The following is a 17164-nucleotide window of genomic DNA, read 5'->3' as shown; positions in this document are numbered from 1 at the left end:
TCAGTAGCCTGAAGCTTTTCCCTCTCGCTCAACCACTGCTGGGAGCACTTTACGTAGGTGTCCAATATAACGCTGACATTTTTCGGGTGTCACGGTGTCCCAGAACCTGTGGATGCCTACGACTAGTTCTTCTTTGTTCATAGGTTTCACTATCACCCGCAGGAAATGCTTTAGCTCATGCCATAGATTCTCTATCGGGTTCATGTCTGGGCTCTCTGCAGGGGTCGGCCAGTACTTAATGCCATTATCTCGAACGAACTGCATTGCTAGTTTACCTACAATTAATAAAACAATAACAAATACTATTAGAGAACGATTCCAAAGTGAACTTATGGATAAAGGGGTTAGTTTCTAAAGAAACTACGAGGCCAATTTATCCACTGTAGAGATTCAAGCCTCTTAGCGGCGACTAAATTAACGTAGACTTACTTTTATGCTTAGGATCGTTGTCCTGTTGAAAACGATAGTCGCCATCTGAAAAATTAGTTTGCGTAAATGGAAGCAGCACTTTTTCCAAGATCTCGCCAACGTAAAATTCTTTTCTCATTATGCCAGTAAAGATTAATATGGGCGTAGCACTTCGCTTGGAGATGCCCGCCCAAATGTTAACTTTAAACGGGTGTTTACTACGGGGTTTCAGCTTCCTTGGCCTGCCTTCTTTTCTGAAACAGATTTTTCCATGCCGCTCTAACCAGATCGTGCTCTCATCTGTGAAGATGACGTTTTCAAAATCTTCGTTGTTATCGAGACACTCTTAGGAAAACGCGAGACGGGCGACTCGATTCGTTTCCCGAACCATTTGACAATAGCGGGGCCCACATTTCGTCCAACCCAGTTTCCGCCTCGCTCGCTTGATGGTCTTTGTGGACAAGTGTAGTCCCATCTCGCTGTACATAAGTTTCTGGAGACCTAGAATTGTAAATCGAAATTATTATAAACCATGCTTGACTAAAACAGAATAAAACAGCACTTTTATTTCAGTAACTGCTAGTAATGAGTTCTTACCAATGGCAGTTAGTTCATCATTTTCTTCCATCTTCGCATCGATAAAGTTCATATGCTCTGTTGTTAGCGTTGGTCTCCGGCCCGTTGCTGTTTTATCGGCAAGGGTTCCATTCCCCTTAAACTGTTTTAAAATTCGGGCTACGGTTTGGCGCCTTATTTTGATGCCTTCATTCTGAAGTTGATGAACGATAGCATTGATACTTTTAGATTTTGACGAAAGTGATGTAATTCTAAGCTTAACGTAAAGCGGTGTTTTTACCATGGTTGCAGATGCAAGAATGACTTTGATTTTGGAACAGCGTCTTTTGTTCATTATAATGCAAATTAGTTTTATGAAGTCGACTTCAGTTACTTTAATCTGTCTTCATTGGCGCTGACTGTAACAATGGTTTGTAAAAAAAACTGCTCTCATTGGCTGTTAATTTAACGGTTGGATCCGAAGACGAGTATAAAAATGTGTTAGTGCAAAGCGATAAACATTTTGTACCAGTGCAAACTCATCAAAGCTACACTAACAGAAGTCACTATGTCTTTACGCGCATCCCTTAAAGTCCCAAGATATGGATTGTTTTATTTTAAGTCCGATTGCACGATCAGTGTTGTCCCGCTTAAAAAAATTGCTAAAGTGATTAGTGGAGATAACGTCAGCAGAGGAAGCCAGGTTATGCTGAACTACGGCAGTCTTCAACTGGAGGCGGAAATCATCGGAGTAAATGGTAAGTATGTTTACTTTCCTCTTAATAAGTTTACAGACTTGTTTACTCAAAGATGGTAGGAAATTGATGAACCAGTTCGTAAAACGTTTCTGATGTCAACCTAGATTATTATTTTATTATTGTAGATGACTCTTCAAAATTGCGCACACTCGAAGTGGAATTCCTTAACGATCCCGCAAATGCACACCTGTTTGGGGAGCCAGAACCAGAGCCTGTACAAAGCAAACGAAAACTACCAACAAACAAGAAAGCATCCAAAAAAAGCAAGAATGAGGCAACGACACAGTACAAACGAAAGAAGAAGGAGCCAGAGCTGGTATGCACACCTTCTACATATTCAAATCTGATTGCAGTTGTTAACAATTGCACAAAAAGGGGATTCATTATGTCGGTGCTCTACATTGTAGGTTTAAAAATATTGTTCGTTTTACCGGGATCTTTGTTAGAAAGGGGGTCAACATTCGACATCAATGATTTCTTTCTCCTTCTAGGCTACAGTTGTTTCACTTTACCATCCACCGACACCTACTCCACCAGAGCAACAAGCACCAACCCCAGTACAGCCGCGACCGCCAACCCCAGTACAGCCACAACCGTCAACCCCAGAACAGCCACGAGCGCTAACCCCAGTACAGCCACGAGCGCCAACCCCAGTACAGCCACGAGCGCTAACCCCAGTACAGCCACGAGCGCTAACCCCAGTACAGCCACGAGCGCCAACCCCAGTACAGCCACGACCGCCTCCTCCGATTCCACAAACACGTACTCCGAGAATATTGCAGCTCGCTTCCGTGCTGTCACCGATCAGAAGAAATGTGCCCCGTTGCCTGTTTGCATCTGGCGGGCAGTCGGAGACCCAACCAGAAGTTTTGAGGTATTTAGAAACGATTTCACAGCAGCAGAAACAGTGCATCGAATACCACAAACTGACATTAGATCGGCTCGACGCTCTGATATCAGTTCTCAGCGGCCCCGCAGAAAGCATTCCGACCCCTATCGCAGAGATACCAATTGAACCGGTAACGCCGGCGTTCACTCCACCTGTCGTCCCAGGGCAAGCAACAAGTTTGACCGAAGATGACACAGTGATATTTCAGCTACGCTCGAAGGCATCTTCGATAGGAAACTTTGCTGTCAAGCTGCTCCGAAAGTATTTCGACCCTTCAGAGCTAGACGGGAGGAATGTCAGAGGAGTCGCAGGGAAACTTCCACTAAATCCCGAAAAAATCAATGAAATAAGAGATCTTGTGTTCAAATATTATCCGACTGCAGTATCGCAGCAAGAAATTTTGTGGCGGGACTGCAGAAAGGCCATTGACAGTTACTTAAGAAACAGAAAATCAGACACGCGTATTTAAATATTTAGAAGTTTTAAAATTCAATTTGTAAAGAATTGTTTGGTTTTTTTTATAAATCGAAAAAAAATGCATGTAAACTTTTAGTGGATCAAAAAAGTGTATTTATATTTATTGTGTTGACAAATTTAAAAACTCAAGCTAATTTATTTTTTTTTTAATCTAATTCGATTTTGTGAGATTTACTGAGACTATATAGACTTTTGGCGATAAATAATATTAATTCTTTCTTCTCTCTCGCTCTCAAATCACTTTGGTTTTTCGGCAAAAATTGATTTCGAAATAGATTTTGTGGTACTAAATTTGTCTATATTCTCGATCTTTTGCGCGCGCCGCGATAATTATAAAGAGGGAAAGAACTCTGTTACAAACCACAAACCATTCTAAAGTCATGAGCGTTCTAGCAAAATCCCGCCCACTTTTGACGAAGAACAAAAACGTGACCACTGCTGATGACTGTTTATCTAATGTAAACATTACGGCATGCTTCATTTTATGAAGTTTTGAAGTCTTGTCTTGCCTTGGAACAGCCACCAAAATAACTGATTGTTTCTTTTCTGAACGGATAGGTCGAGTCGTTCAAACGGAGAACCTTTCGAAGGAAACGAAGAACAAAAACGTGACGACTTAATGTAAACATGACGGCATGCTTCATTTAACGAAGCGTGGCGAATTATTAGGAAGGCTTGTCTTGTTGGAACGGCAGTCAAAATAACTGGTGTTAGTGTTTCTTTCTTGAGCATATAGCTCGAGTCGTTCGAACGGCTGATTAATTTTCTCGAACGGATGATGAATTTTTTAGGACGGATAGCTCGAGGCGTTCGAACGGATGATGAATTTTTTTTATTAACGGCAAGCACTAGCCGTTCGAACGGATGATGAATTTTCTTGAACGGATAGCTCGAGCCGTTCGAACGGATTATGAATATTTTAGAACGGATAGGCTTGAGGCGTGTCAATCCACTTGAACGGCTTATGAACGGCTATCCGTTTAAAAACGGCTAACCGTTCGGAAGGTTTTCACGTGAGAAGTCACACATTGTTTACATCGGAGGTAACTGAGAAACGAGCGCCTTAAGCGAAAGAGCGAGCGAGATTCATAAATTCTAAGTAATATTAAAGAATACTTGGACGTTTGAAACCCTGTTTGGTTCAGTATTAAGTCTGGGTTTCTTTATCCAGAACAGACAATTCCTTTTTCCTTATAAACAAGCGACGAGTCATTTGTGAAGCGAGCAAGATTGGAAATATGATAGCTTACATCGGCGATAACTGAAAAGCGAACGAGCAAGCGAGATTCATAAAATACAAACTAATATTTAAAGAATACTTTGACGTTCTAAACGCTATTTGATCTAGTATTGAATGTGGGTTTCTTTTCTCAGAACGAACAATTCCTTTTTCTTTTCTATATAAACTAGTGACGAGGTATTTGCAAAGCGAGCAAGATTGGAAATATGACAGCTTTCACTGACGTTTTCATACTATGCAAATTTTTTTCTTGTTGGCGGCCGCATTTTCAAATAAGGATATTTCTTTATTTTGCAAAACACTGCCGCACAAAGCAAACTTAGGGCCATGAATAACAAAAGAATAGACGCACGCAGCACTGACGCGTATCTGACGCGTCAGAGTAGACGCGTAGACGCGTTAGACGTGCGTCAAGTTTGCGTCTGCGTTGTTCGCTTTATTCTGACCTGCACTGTAGATTATGGTATATTGGCTGATATACCATGATGGCTAAGCCAATAAAAAGTCTTGAATTGCATTATCCAATGATCTAGTTTTTAATAATATGTGATATTGCACAAAATGTATTATGATAGAGCTGATATTTTTTTCCTGCTCAACTTAAACAGGAAGAGCCTGTGTGCAGGATTTAATAGGACTTATCTCGTACAAGTATTCAAACCAGGGATTACAACCTCCACTCAAGGTACAAAATTGTTATTAGCTTAATTTTGAGGGACTTTTGGTGTAGTTGTTTTAGTATATACTAAAACAGTGAGATGATATACACCGCCAAAAATTAATTGGAATGATTTCTTCACTTGTCACGGATGCAAATCGGGACGCCATTTCTTCCCGAGTTGCTCGGAGGTAAATAGCAAAGGATATTCGGAGTTTGACTAGCCAATCAGAGCACACCTTCAATGCTATCCACTGGTTTAGTATATACTAAAGTATGTTAACTTTTAAACCTTATCAATTTTTCTTAAAATATCAGTCAGTGCAAAGGACAAGTTATTGGTTTTTGTCCAAAGGAAATTCAAGATTTCTTTCTTATATTGTTTTCAGAATGACGTCAAATCTTTTTGTTTGCATATGGCTGAGGATGATAGAGAAGTGGAAATTTCCAGGTATACGCATACAGTACATTTAATTCCACTTCTTAACTCTCAGAAGTGATTAAAGTGTAACTTCTCGCTAGAATAACCTTGGAACATCGAACAAGCAAGTAATAAGAATACTCCAACTTATGAGGTAGAAGTAGTTGTTTTGATCAAAGACCAAATTCTTCCGTGTAGCTAACTCAAAAGGAAATGTGTAGCAGCCAGAGGGGAGAATTAACAACAGATCTTGGAGTTGCAGGGCTACATTAACGTCATTTATACCATGATTCTAGGACAGGGCAAAAAATTCGTTTGGACAGAAAGTAGAGTAATAATATGGCCATACGATGCTGAATGCCCAAACTTAGGTTTTATTCATGATTTTTAGGCTTGACATGTAATGCGACAAACTTTTAAGTGCTCCAGATTTAAAATCAGATAAAAAGCACTTCCAGCAATGGCTTTTCTCGTGTTTTTCATCTCTCACACAGGCCACATTTGATTGATACCATGCTCAGAAAGGCTATTATAATAGAATGTATCTGAACACTTAAGAAGCCAAAAAACTCAAAATTTTAATGTAGCAGTGGAGTAAGAGACACTGGTACCTCACTCAATCAAATTTCACAAATGATACAAGTAGACATTTTGCTTATTGTTTGTGTTTTTCCTTGCCACTTGGGGACTCTGAACAACACTACACAACTTGAAAAATATCCGTAAGTATTGTATGTGAAACCATGGAATAAGGTTTACATGTCTAGAATAAGAATAAGATTTATGTACAGTATGATATATAGTCATGAATCTGCACCAGTCATTTTAATTTGCTTCTTTGATAAAGCATCAAGTTTCTCAGCCTTTATTATTTTTAATTATTCTTAGGTGTTTGTGTATCATTATTTCTCTCCAATTTTTTTTGCATTGTAGCGCTTGAGAACAAGGAGCCAATTACAAAAATTTTTTTCAATTGTCTGGCTTTGGTTCAGGTAACTCAGGAAAAATTGACATTTTCTTTAGAAGAATTGAGCCAATTGTTTTTTTTTTACTTCTACTAAACAAGTGTTATTTAACAATTGGTTCATGCTTTAGCGTGCACTATCGAGTTATGGAGCACGCGGGAAGTTTGGAGAGCATGAAAGAAGCGTAAGAGTTGCCCGAGGCGATAGCCGAGAGAAACTCTAGCTTCTTGAGTGCTCTCCAAACTTCCCACGTGCTCCATAACTCGATAGTGTACAGCTGAAAGCATGAACCAATTGTTTTAGAACATAGCTGGTGGAATTGTGCATCGAATCCAACGCGAAAAACGGACAACAATATCAGTTGAAGCGAATCGTGACGGCGCTGTTTCCGAGTCTCCTTTTCCTTTGTTTTTCTCTCATTCTGCCTCATTTAAGAGCTCTAGCCCAAGGGAAAAGGTCGAAACATTGTCTTCGTTTTCGGACTAGTAGGCCGAGTTTCTGTTTGTATCCATTATTGTCGCCAAATATATTATTTTTCCCCGCGCTAACAATGGCCGCTTGCGCGAAAAAAAAAAGTTCTGGCGAAGTCGGATTTGCTGACGCTATCAGCGTGCACTATCGGGATTTTGAGCACGCTCACGTGTAATGAATTTAATTGAGCGACTCTGCTAGCTATGTTCTAAATTTTGATAGCTTTCCTCCAATTGTCCCTTTCCTTTTATCACGAACCATAAACTTTCCCCTTTGTTCCTGGTTTTGCTGATTAGATGTTGAAAAACGCCATGGCCACATGATTGTTCCCAGCTTAGCATATATACACTGTACCTTGCCAAAACGCAGAGGTTTAGGATTGTCTTCCCCTTTCTCTCCTCTCCCCACCCCTCTAAGGGTTTTGTTCTGGCCTTCCCCCTCTATCCTCTTTCCCATCCCCCCTTCCCCTTCTCCCTCTTCTCTTGGGACTGTCAGTCCCCCCCCCTGGCCCTCCATTTTCCCCCTGTATCTCCTCCCCCTTATCATCTCTCCCCCCCTCCAAGATTGGTATGGTTAGTCCACTTGTCCCCCCAGCCCCCTTTTCAAGAACTAAACTGATGGATAGGAGGGTAATCTCTGCAATACATGTTTCTGCTCAATGGTGTGTATTATTATTATTATTTAATACACTAAAACAGTGGATAGTGTTTAAGGTGCACTCTGATTGGCAACTCAAACTCCAGATATCCATTATACTAAAACAGTGGATAGCGTTTAAGGCACGCTCTGACTGGCTAGTCAAACTCTGAATATCCTTTGCTATTTACCTCTGAGCAACTCGGAAAAAAATGGCGTCCCGGTTTGCATCCGTGACAAGCAAAGAAATCACTCAAATTAGCGATGGTGGTTTATATTACCTCAGTGTTTTAGCATATACTAAAACAACTATTCACCTCAGTGTCGGTGGTTAGCGGTGGATATTTACCGAGCCGCCTCGTGGCTCTGTAAATATCCACCACTAACCACCTCCACTTTGGTGAATAGTTGTTAATTATTCACTTAGCAAAGAATCAAAAACCATTTTCTCAATAATCAATTATTTCAGAAATATGTAGTGCTTAAGGTTGCCCAAGTCAATTTGATGCTGAAAGTCTCATGAGAATGCTGGGGATTGCACAGTAGGCAGAGTCCTGGCCTCCCACTGCTGTGGCCTGGGTTTAATTCCAGGAGCTGGCATCACCTGTGGGTTCAGTTTGTTGTTGGTTCTCATCCTTGGTTCAGTGGTTTTTCTCCAGGTCCCCAGTTTTCCTACCTTCCACAAAAACCAACATTACAAATTCCAATTCGACCAGGAAACAGTGGAGAAGAAGAGCCACCACATTGAATAACCACTGCTAAAATGCCATTGTTATAATTATAGTTGCTTTATTTTGTTATTTAATTCCCACCATGCACTACAAGTATTAAAACTAATTGAAAACCAAAACTACTTCATAATGGGCCTTGCTCAGTATGGAGTTTCTGTGGCTTAGTGATAGAGCATTGGAGCACGGAATCCGGTTAAGGTCTGAGGTTCGATTCCTCATGGGAAATCAGAATTTTTCCTTTGTTCCTCACTTGTGAAAAGAGGAAAAACTTCTTACTCTATTCCTTTACCCAACTCAAAACTTACCATTCGCTCCAACGAAGGGCTAACGCTCGAAACGTCAGCTTTTGTAATCGTTACGGTGGCCAATTTACCACTTCAACTTTGTTGATATATCCAAATTATTTCGTTACTCCCACCCACGCAGCCCCGAACAGTTTCTTTCGAAACCATCAGCCTTTATTCAAAACTTACCATCTTTCTTATTCTATTTACAAAATTGCTTCTGTCAGTCTTTGAAAATTACATATTAATTAAACTATTATAATAATTAATTTCTGATTTGCTTTTTCAGGAATGAGCCCCAGCATGGCTTTTCAAGAGTCAAAGTGGACAGTATGAGGGCAAAGATGAAACAAGTATATGAAAAAATGGTTAAGAAGAGAGGATTACGAAGAACAGGTTTGAAAATATACATGTATATTATAAGCTTTGTGTCTGCTCGAAGGGAAACTGTCCGTTCAAGAAGATGTTATGTTTTCTCAATTGTCTTTAGAGTAAGGAAAATTTGCAGGTGTACAACGATGATTTTTCAAAATTTTTAATTTTTTCTGAGGAAGTCAGTGAGTCGGAAGCATGAGTCCTTGAATCTTATCAGCTAAATGTATGCCTGTAACTAGTCTAGCTTTAATTTTGTGGCAGAGTGGAAAAAGCAATTTTTTAAACCTTTCGAGAAAAAGAAGTCAAAGTTTAAATTTAGAGACAGAGTGAAGCATGAAATACCTTGTATAGAGAAACAATCTTCAAGAAGATTCACGGCTCTCTTTGGCAGATTCTTTACAATAAGTGTTGTTTGATTTAACATCCTTTCTTTTTTAACTCATAGCCAAGGAATATGTCTTGGAAAAACAGTCAGAGCCAGGGGTTCCCATTAGTTTTGATGCAACCCTAGAAAGCATGGCAACAATGGAATTTTGTCTGGTCAGATATGGCTGTAAGTAGATTTTAATTAGCCCACATTAACTTAAGTTTATAAGTGCTGTCTTTTCGCAGTAACTTTTTTTTGTACATCCATTTTGGCATCACTGTTGGTTCTTGCAGTCTGCTTGGCTCACAGCAGACTGATTGTAATCAGTTTGCAAATTGCTCTTTTTTTAGGCTTCTGAGTCACATTGTTTTTTTCATTTAATACCAACACTTTTGAACAAACTGGGAGATTGGACCAAAAAGATGAATATTAAATAGAACAGACAGTGTTCCTATTTTGACATTAAATTGTTAAAATAATACTAAATAATAAATATAGCCAGGTTGGGTCAAATGATTCGGTCTGAAATAAAAAATACAATAATGTTGATTGGAGATTGAAGGAATTTGGCCTTTTTGGTTGATATAATAGTAGGAAAACGGAATCATGAGGAAGAAAGGGAAGAGCCTAATATTCATTTCCAAGCTTACACTTATCATACATACAGGGTAAGTGTAACACAAAATTAGGGACCTTAACTCTTTACACCCTAACATCAGTATGCATATTCTCCATACTGTTCTCTCTACATTTCCTAAAGTGCTTACAAAGAGAATTTGTCAAACAATCAGAGTTTATTTAGTTGGTGATCATTATTTTGCTTTATTCTCCTGACCTCACTGTGTGATTCTGGGGTGATATTGTAAGGAGAAATTCGATGCTGGTCACAGTTAGGGTCAAAGGTTTAAGCAAACCACAACAGTTATGGCAGTGAGAACAATGGCAAAACAAAATAATCTTATGGGCAGGACAATGGCCCTGCAATTACATCTAAAAACGTTGTTTTTCTTGGTCTCAGTGTGCATGAATAACCTTGAGGGCAAATTCTTTAAGTTTTCATTTGGGACTCAATGCTGCTCACATAAATTAGATTATGCTGAAGTTAATATGTGACACCATTACAGACAACACCCACATACAGGCATAAGGGAAAAATTCTGAATAAAAGTATAAATTTTTTTTAATCTTTTCCTTTGCATTGCTCTTCTGACTGCCCAAAGTTTTTATTATTGCAGATGTTGTCTTGGTTTGTTGCTTAACATACACTCTTGTTTAGAGAAAAAAAAATATTATTTAATCCTCAGTCATGCAGTGTCAGTATGCTGCAAAAGCTGAGGACTGTGACAGAGATACAGCTTGGTAAGTCATTCACAGATATTTATTTTGTTGCCTTTTCATCACTGACTTTCAGCCAATACATCTTACTACAAAAAATCTGATTGGTCAAGAGAACTCAATCAATATTCAATAGCATGTGAAGTTGACAAAATAAATGCAATCTCAGCAGCAACTATTGCATAATGATCATGTCAAGTTCAAAGTCTGCTTAATTTCCAAGCCCCTCCTCAGTGTAGAGTTCTAAACCTTATATAAACTCAAACATATTTAAACAAGTATTGAATGTTGCACTCCCTCTCCCCTCTCTACAGGGTGGGAGGAATGCTCTACCCACCGGTACCACCTTATCTCATTTTTTCCTGTTTTATTTAATTTTTTTTTCCTTTTGTATTTCATTTAACTTCTTTATTGATCACTTTCTCTGTTGCCCTTCAGGAGTTTCTCTTGAGAAGATAGAAATTGACCCAGTACTTCAACTCAAGTCAGCAAAAAAGTTTTTGGGAAAACAAAAATTTGTAAGTATTATCACTGACAGTACATCTGTTCAAATTTGGAGAGAATATTTTGATCATGGCTGCAAAACAAAAAAATTTAATATGCAGGTTTCCACTTGAATGCATTTTGCCAGTTAGACAGGTCCTTAGCTACCCTTTCTGCCTCACCCCACGGGTAGACAGGTCCTTAGCTACCCTTTCTGCCTCACCCCCCAGTTAGACAGGTCCTTAGGTACCCTTTCTGCCCCACCCCACAGGTAGACAGGTCCTTAGCTACCCTTTCTGCCTCACCCCCCAGTTAGACAGGTCCTTAGGTACCCTTTCTGCCCCACCCCACAGGTAGACAGGTCCTTAGCTACTCTTTCTGCCTCACCCCCCAGTTAGACAGGTCCTTAGGTACCCTTTCTGCCCCACCCCACAGTTAGACAGGTCCTTAGCTACCCTTTCTTTTTCACCCACCTTTAGACAGGTCCTTAGCTACCCTTTCTGCCTCACCCCACAGGTAGACAGGTCCTTAGCTACCCTTTCTGCCTCACCCCACAGTTAGACAGGTCCTTAGCTACCCTTTCTGCCTCACCCCACAGGTAGACAGGTCCTTAGCTACCCTTTCTGCCTCACCCCACAGGTAGACAGGTCCTTAGCTACCCTTTCTGCCTCACCCCACAGGTAGACAGGTCCTTAGCTACCCTTTCTGCCTCACCCCACAGGTAGGCAGGTCCTTAGCTACCCTTTCTGCCTCACCCCACAGGTAGGCAGGTCCTTAGCTACCCTTTCTGCCTCACCCCACAATTTGACAGGTCCTTAGCTACCCTTTCTGCCTCACCCCACGGGTAGACAGGTCCTTAGCTACCCTTTCTGCCTCACCCCACAGTTTGACAGGTCCTTAGCTACCCTTTCTGCCTCACCCCCCAGTTAGACAGGTCCTTAGGTACCCTTTCTGCCCCACCCCACAGGTAGACAGGTCGTTAGCTACCCTTTCTGCACCACCCCACAGGTAGACAGGTCCTTAGCTACACTTTCTGCCTGACCCATAAGTGACCAACCCAGACAAGTGATGAGAAGAGAGTGTGAATGGATACTTATACATGGAGTGTTCTGAATACCACAACATTGCAAGCAAAATAGAATAAAGACCCCATCACTGCAAGAAATATTATCAACACACACCAACACCATGATATAGTTTAAACCTCAGGATGTGTCTGGTCTGGTTTCACTCATCTTTACCATGTGCCGGTCTTTGGCTGGCTGATAGTGCATGTTGTAGAGGTCCATAAGTCAAGTGAAATATTAACAAACGTGGCCTAGGGCTACTTGGCTAATGTTAATTAAAGTTTAACTCAAATGTATCGCAAATTTTGTTAAAAAACTATTTGCGGCCAGGTTTTCAAAATCTATTAAAGAATAAACTGCAACACTGGGAATGGTTTATTTCACCAAAAACTGTTCATTTGAAATTACAAACATCATATACCGTAAAGTTTGAGCTCACTGCAACACCAGAATGCAAGTTGTTCTACACCACATTGCTTCATTAAAAAAAAAGAAGAGTCAGCGCCCCAACACTGCAAATCCCAATGTCCCCCTCAGCACAATGTTAACTTTTTTTTATGTGATTTGTCCTCTTACCTCTTCCTTTTAATACTAACTTGTAAAATCACTTTTTTTTAAAGACTTCAATAGATACGGAAAATGTGGTTGCTTGTGACCTAAATGAAGTGAAGAACAATGGAAAATCTGTGTTCAGAGTAGTTTACTTCAGTCAAAATGCCAAGGAGTTTAAACACTACGACTTTGAAACTGATGCTAATGATGCAGGTGAGAAATTTTCTGTCTTTCTCTTTGTATACAGTAATTTATCACAGCAAAGAGCATTTGAGATACTCTATTTTTGGAAGTAAGTTGATTATTATTCTCTGGCCTACCAGTTTATTTTTGTCAACATCAGTATTTATATTCTCCATATTAACAATCAAAAGCCTCTGTATTATTGGTGATCATTTCCTTTATTCTCAATACCCTACTGTTTGATTCAGGGTTGATATTGTAAGGAGAAAATAGATTTTAGTCAGCCTAAGGCATCAAAGGCTTCAATGATTGGGGAACAATTTTCCCTGGTGTACCAAAAAATGTTTTTTCAACATTAATTTTGTTGTTGTTGTTTATGTTTCTTTGTTCGTTTGTTTTGCCAGGAGAAATCGTGGAACAGGTCAATCACATTATCAAGTCCAACATGAGTGGGAAAAGATCAGAATACTTGTCTTCAAAAGAAAGAAAATCTGACAAAGAAGATCTTTAAGATCATAGCCATTGTAACAAGAACTACTAAAGCTTTCTCACACTATTAAATGACCGATCAATAAAATTATACTGTATTTCCTCAAATAAATGGCCACACTCCAATGAACCCCCCCCCCCCCTAAGCCACAGAGTTCATAAAGCAATCTCCCTTGTCCTCACTCACTTAAATCGTAGGGATACAAGAGAAACCTGTTTCCATTATAGCCACTTAGGATCATTTTAAACCTGCAGCAGAGTCATTACAGGAGAATAACAAGTGCCCCCCTTGATTAAGCACCCTTCCTACAATAAATGCCCCCTCTTTTACCCAACATTTTTCGAGGAAGTATGTACCTAATTTTAGAAATTCTCCTCAAGTTTAAATAACAGTAGTTAACAACAAGTCTCTGCAAGAATCAAACATCAAAAATGCCCATTTCTAAGGTTGCAGCACTCTTGCTGTCATGATAACAATGGCTGCTTGTTCAAGGCCTGAGTCATGTCGCCCGAAATTTGAGTCATGTTACCCGAAAAAAAAATAAAAAAAAATCAGTCGAAATGACTCTCGGGCGACTTAACCCTTTACCACTTAAAAATATTTACCACGCCAAAGAATGGTCCAAAATTGGCAAAAGCTCCACTTAAGTCAGATCACGTGTGCAAATCGCAGTATCATTCACCACACTGTTCACCAGATCTCCTTCCGTCGCTTTAAGGTGTTTAAGACCATCGCTTTCCAAATCAAGTATCCTTTCGTAGATCTAATCTTCATTTAAAGCACCTTGAAGTCTATCTCAATCGGGACGGAGCGGAATATTAAACCCCTGGAAAATCTCAAAACTCGCGACCAGTTAAACGGGAAGTTCGCAATCACTAATGCTCGGACAGCAGGTGTGAACGCAGCTTTATTAGGAAGCACGCTCGCCCCATATTTTAATTGTTGTTTAACGGGTCTGTGGGTTAGAAACATTAACATCAAAGCTCAGACAATATCTCCCAAATAGCTGCATTTATTACAACCAAATATAGTTTGTTGTTTTACACCATGCAATCAAAAATATGTAAATCCTTTTGTGGGCGCTTCCTGGCACTTTCTTGTGAACTGCACCCATTTATTGAGGTTTAACTATGGCATTACTGTTCATGTAGTGGTAAGTTTGAAAACTCTGCAAAATAAGTTCCATGGTCTGATAAGCTGTGAAATTTTACTGAGCCAAATCAATTTGTGGAGAATTTAAGGCCATGAAACAATTTTAACTGGCGCATTCCGTTGTGTGATATAATAGAGAATGGCATCGTAAAAGTAAGAACAAAAACAAATGGTTTTGTGGGTGCAAGGACATAAGATGCATGGAAATAATCTCGCGCACCTGAAAACTCGCGCGCTCCTTAAATTTCATCCATTGCAGACCCGAGACCTCATTCTCGTTACCAGTCCTTTTTATTTTTGGTCGCCAAACCAGAGCAACCGAGTTGCTCTGAGAACGAGAAAACAGAGACATCATTTTCTTTGATATTTACGGACCTGCAGTGCTTAAGAAAGAATGCGCACTGAGAAAAGGGACTGCTTATAGCGTATATGAATTTTAGTTTCTGTCGTACCCTTAGAATCAAGCTCTTCGTCTCGATTCGCGTCAAAAGCTACCACATATCGGTTAGCAATCAGTATAGAGATATCAAGTCCTTCCGCCAACTCAACTGGTGAAATACCACCATCTCCAACTGTGTCAATAGTTTCAAATGTACCATCCTGAAGAGATTTAAAAGTTTGTATAGTTTCTAAAAAAATGTGGTACTGTGTCGGGGAGGGGGTGTGGGAGGCTGGTTTTGGTATATTCTGAAACAGTGCATGGCATTGAGGATGTGCTCTGACTGGCTACTCAAACTTAATTTGAATATCCTTTGCTACTTATCTTCCAGCAACTCACGCAGAATATGCGCCCAAAAATGTTACATTCGTTGCAGGAATGAGTGAGTTATAATCATCTTTAAGTGTCGTATTATCTTACTGTTTAATTGATGCCTAAACATTTGTAGATCTGTAAATATCCACTGGTACCCACCCCTACTTCGGTCGATAGTTTATAATTACCAAGTGAGTTGCCCATGTAAATCAGCTTCCGTAAAGACTTTTCAAAGCTGAGGTTCTGAGCTTTGGCTCTTGGCTCTGATTCTCTAGTGGCGAAGGGCAAACGCTCCAAAGGTCAGCTTTAGAAACTCCTTCTGGCGGCTGATAGATGCTAACTCAGTAGACGTAAAAATAGCTGTTACACAACCTTTCAGACCCCCATCCTTCTTTATCAATACCCTGAGGGAATTTTAGTTTCCCTTCCAGATCCTAGATCCTAGAGTCCCCGTTTCTTCTGGTAACTGATCATAAAAGTGAAAACAAGTGGACACGGGTCGCCAATAGAAATAGTGCATTCACTGAGCATGTGCATTATTGGTATCTTATTTCCCGGCCAACGATGCAAAGAGCAAAGACATCAGCATTTTCAAAAGTTCCACAGCGCCTTGAAATACATCCACTTCGAGGTTTGTTTAGTTTTTTTTTTTAACAAAGCAAAACAAAGTAAAACAGTTTTGGACAAATTCAGCCAATTCTGAATCCCCTCCTTGCTAATTCTTTTATTCTTCTCCTGAGATAGATGGACACGCCCTCAATGTTAAGAAATGTACGATAATCTCTCTTTCGTCCGAAGTCACGACTGGTCTCCCAAATGCCGCGCTGGCTCCCAAAGCCAACAGTGCACAGAAAATAAAAATCTTTGTATTCGTCATGTATCTCAGTCGCCTTCGCTTCTGTAAAACATAGAAAAAAATACAAGTTCAATACACTTAACCAGGTTAATACATACATACACACATAGCCTTTATTTCTGTGTCTACTGGTTCCAACGCCAAGGCACTGATAGGGGACACTAACACATACAGTATGTTGCAAATTTGGTAAAAATATAGATTAAATAATAAAATATTGATAAAATGATTAGCAATTAATACTGATTAAAATATTGGATAAAGTATTAATTAATTAATAATAATTCATTCCAGTATGATCCCTAAAAAAAGATGCACTCATAACTACTATTTCGATCTTGACAAATCTCTTAAGCTTGCTACAACACTTTTTACAATCAAAACTATATGACATTATTCTAAGACATTTATACTCTAAGTTGTGCAGAGATAATAAATCGTTCCACATCCATTGACTTCAGCTGATAAATCTTTCTTTCGTATCATCGCTCTGATTATCCTTTCCTTTTTGGTTAGCTTTGCCCGTAGTGATGGCCCTAAATAGCTGATCGAATGCTTTCCATTAGTGACAGTGCGATAACGTACCCGCCTGAAGTCACAGTTTCTTAAAATATATTTTTCTTACTTGTTCACAGTTTAATTGGAATATATCTGTTAAGTACGCTGGTGTAAGTCCACCTTTAACTGTATCCATGATGTCATGTACACCTTGTAGCCTTCTATTAGATAATGGTGTCACTTTGGCTTTTTGAAGTAATGTTTCATGTGTATCCGATGTGATATTAAATACCGCCCTCAAAGCTCTTTCCTGTAGCCTTTCAAATTTTCTCCAATCCGAGGCTCGCGGAAAAGTGCCGTACCAAGTGGCAATAAAATAGGGACACATAAACTTTCTACCTCCACGCCTAACGAAGACTAGCTGTATAGCATTCGAAACGTCGTGGTCAACCCACGATTGGTTCAGCCAGACTCTTATATCGTGAGACAAATGATTAACTGTTCATTTATGCAAAAATATCTCGTTTCATAAGGAATCAGGAATAACTTGTTTATTTCG

General features: G+C 39.7%; 1 protein-coding gene and 1 pseudogene across 2 annotated transcripts; both read left to right on the top strand.

The window, feature by feature from the left end:
• Positions 1-917: 917 nt before the first annotated feature.
• On the top strand, positions 918-4217 carry LOC148731226 (uncharacterized). The gene is made up of 3 exons (XM_088760310.1): positions 918-1721; positions 1847-2037; positions 2213-4217. The coding sequence occupies exons 1-3, from the start codon at positions 1532-1534 to the stop codon at positions 3077-3079; spliced, it is 1248 nt and encodes a 415-aa protein (XP_088616436.1). The 5' UTR covers positions 918-1531; the 3' UTR covers positions 3080-4217.
• A 437-nt stretch (positions 4218-4654) lies between these two features.
• Positions 4655-13447, top strand: LOC148731225 (target of rapamycin complex 2 subunit MAPKAP1-like; annotated as a pseudogene). Its single transcript, XR_016001983.1, has 11 exons — positions 4655-4790; positions 4936-5012; positions 5375-5436; positions 6340-6398; positions 7994-8100; positions 8783-8889; positions 9314-9421; positions 9827-9903; positions 10495-10594; positions 11009-11088; positions 12741-13447. The product of XR_016001983.1 is annotated as a target of rapamycin complex 2 subunit MAPKAP1-like (transcript).
• Positions 13448-17164: the final 3717 nt, after the last annotated feature.

This window comes from Stylophora pistillata, chromosome 5, assembly GCF_964205215.1.
Source record: "Stylophora pistillata chromosome 5, jaStyPist1.2, whole genome shotgun sequence".
Taxonomy (NCBI): Eukaryota; Metazoa; Cnidaria; class Anthozoa; order Scleractinia; family Pocilloporidae; genus Stylophora; species Stylophora pistillata.
The sequence above is the reverse complement of the archived record's forward strand: the minus strand, read 5'-3'. Positions and strand labels throughout refer to the sequence as shown.

What these genes read in the sequence shown, in the direction of transcription:
- LOC148731226 (XM_088760310.1), top strand. Translation starts at nt 1,532, where the DNA reads ATGTCTTTACGCGCATCCCTTAAAGTCCCAAGATATGGATTGTTTTAT. An exon ending in GGAAATCATCGGAGTAAATG is followed by an intron (nt 1,722 to 1,846) that starts GTAAGTATGTTT and finishes TTATTATTGTAG; the next exon opens with ATGACTCTTCAAAATTGCGC. An exon ending in AGAAGAAGGAGCCAGAGCTG is followed by an intron (nt 2,038 to 2,212) that starts GTATGCACACCT and finishes TTCTCCTTCTAG; the next exon opens with GCTACAGTTGTTTCACTTTA.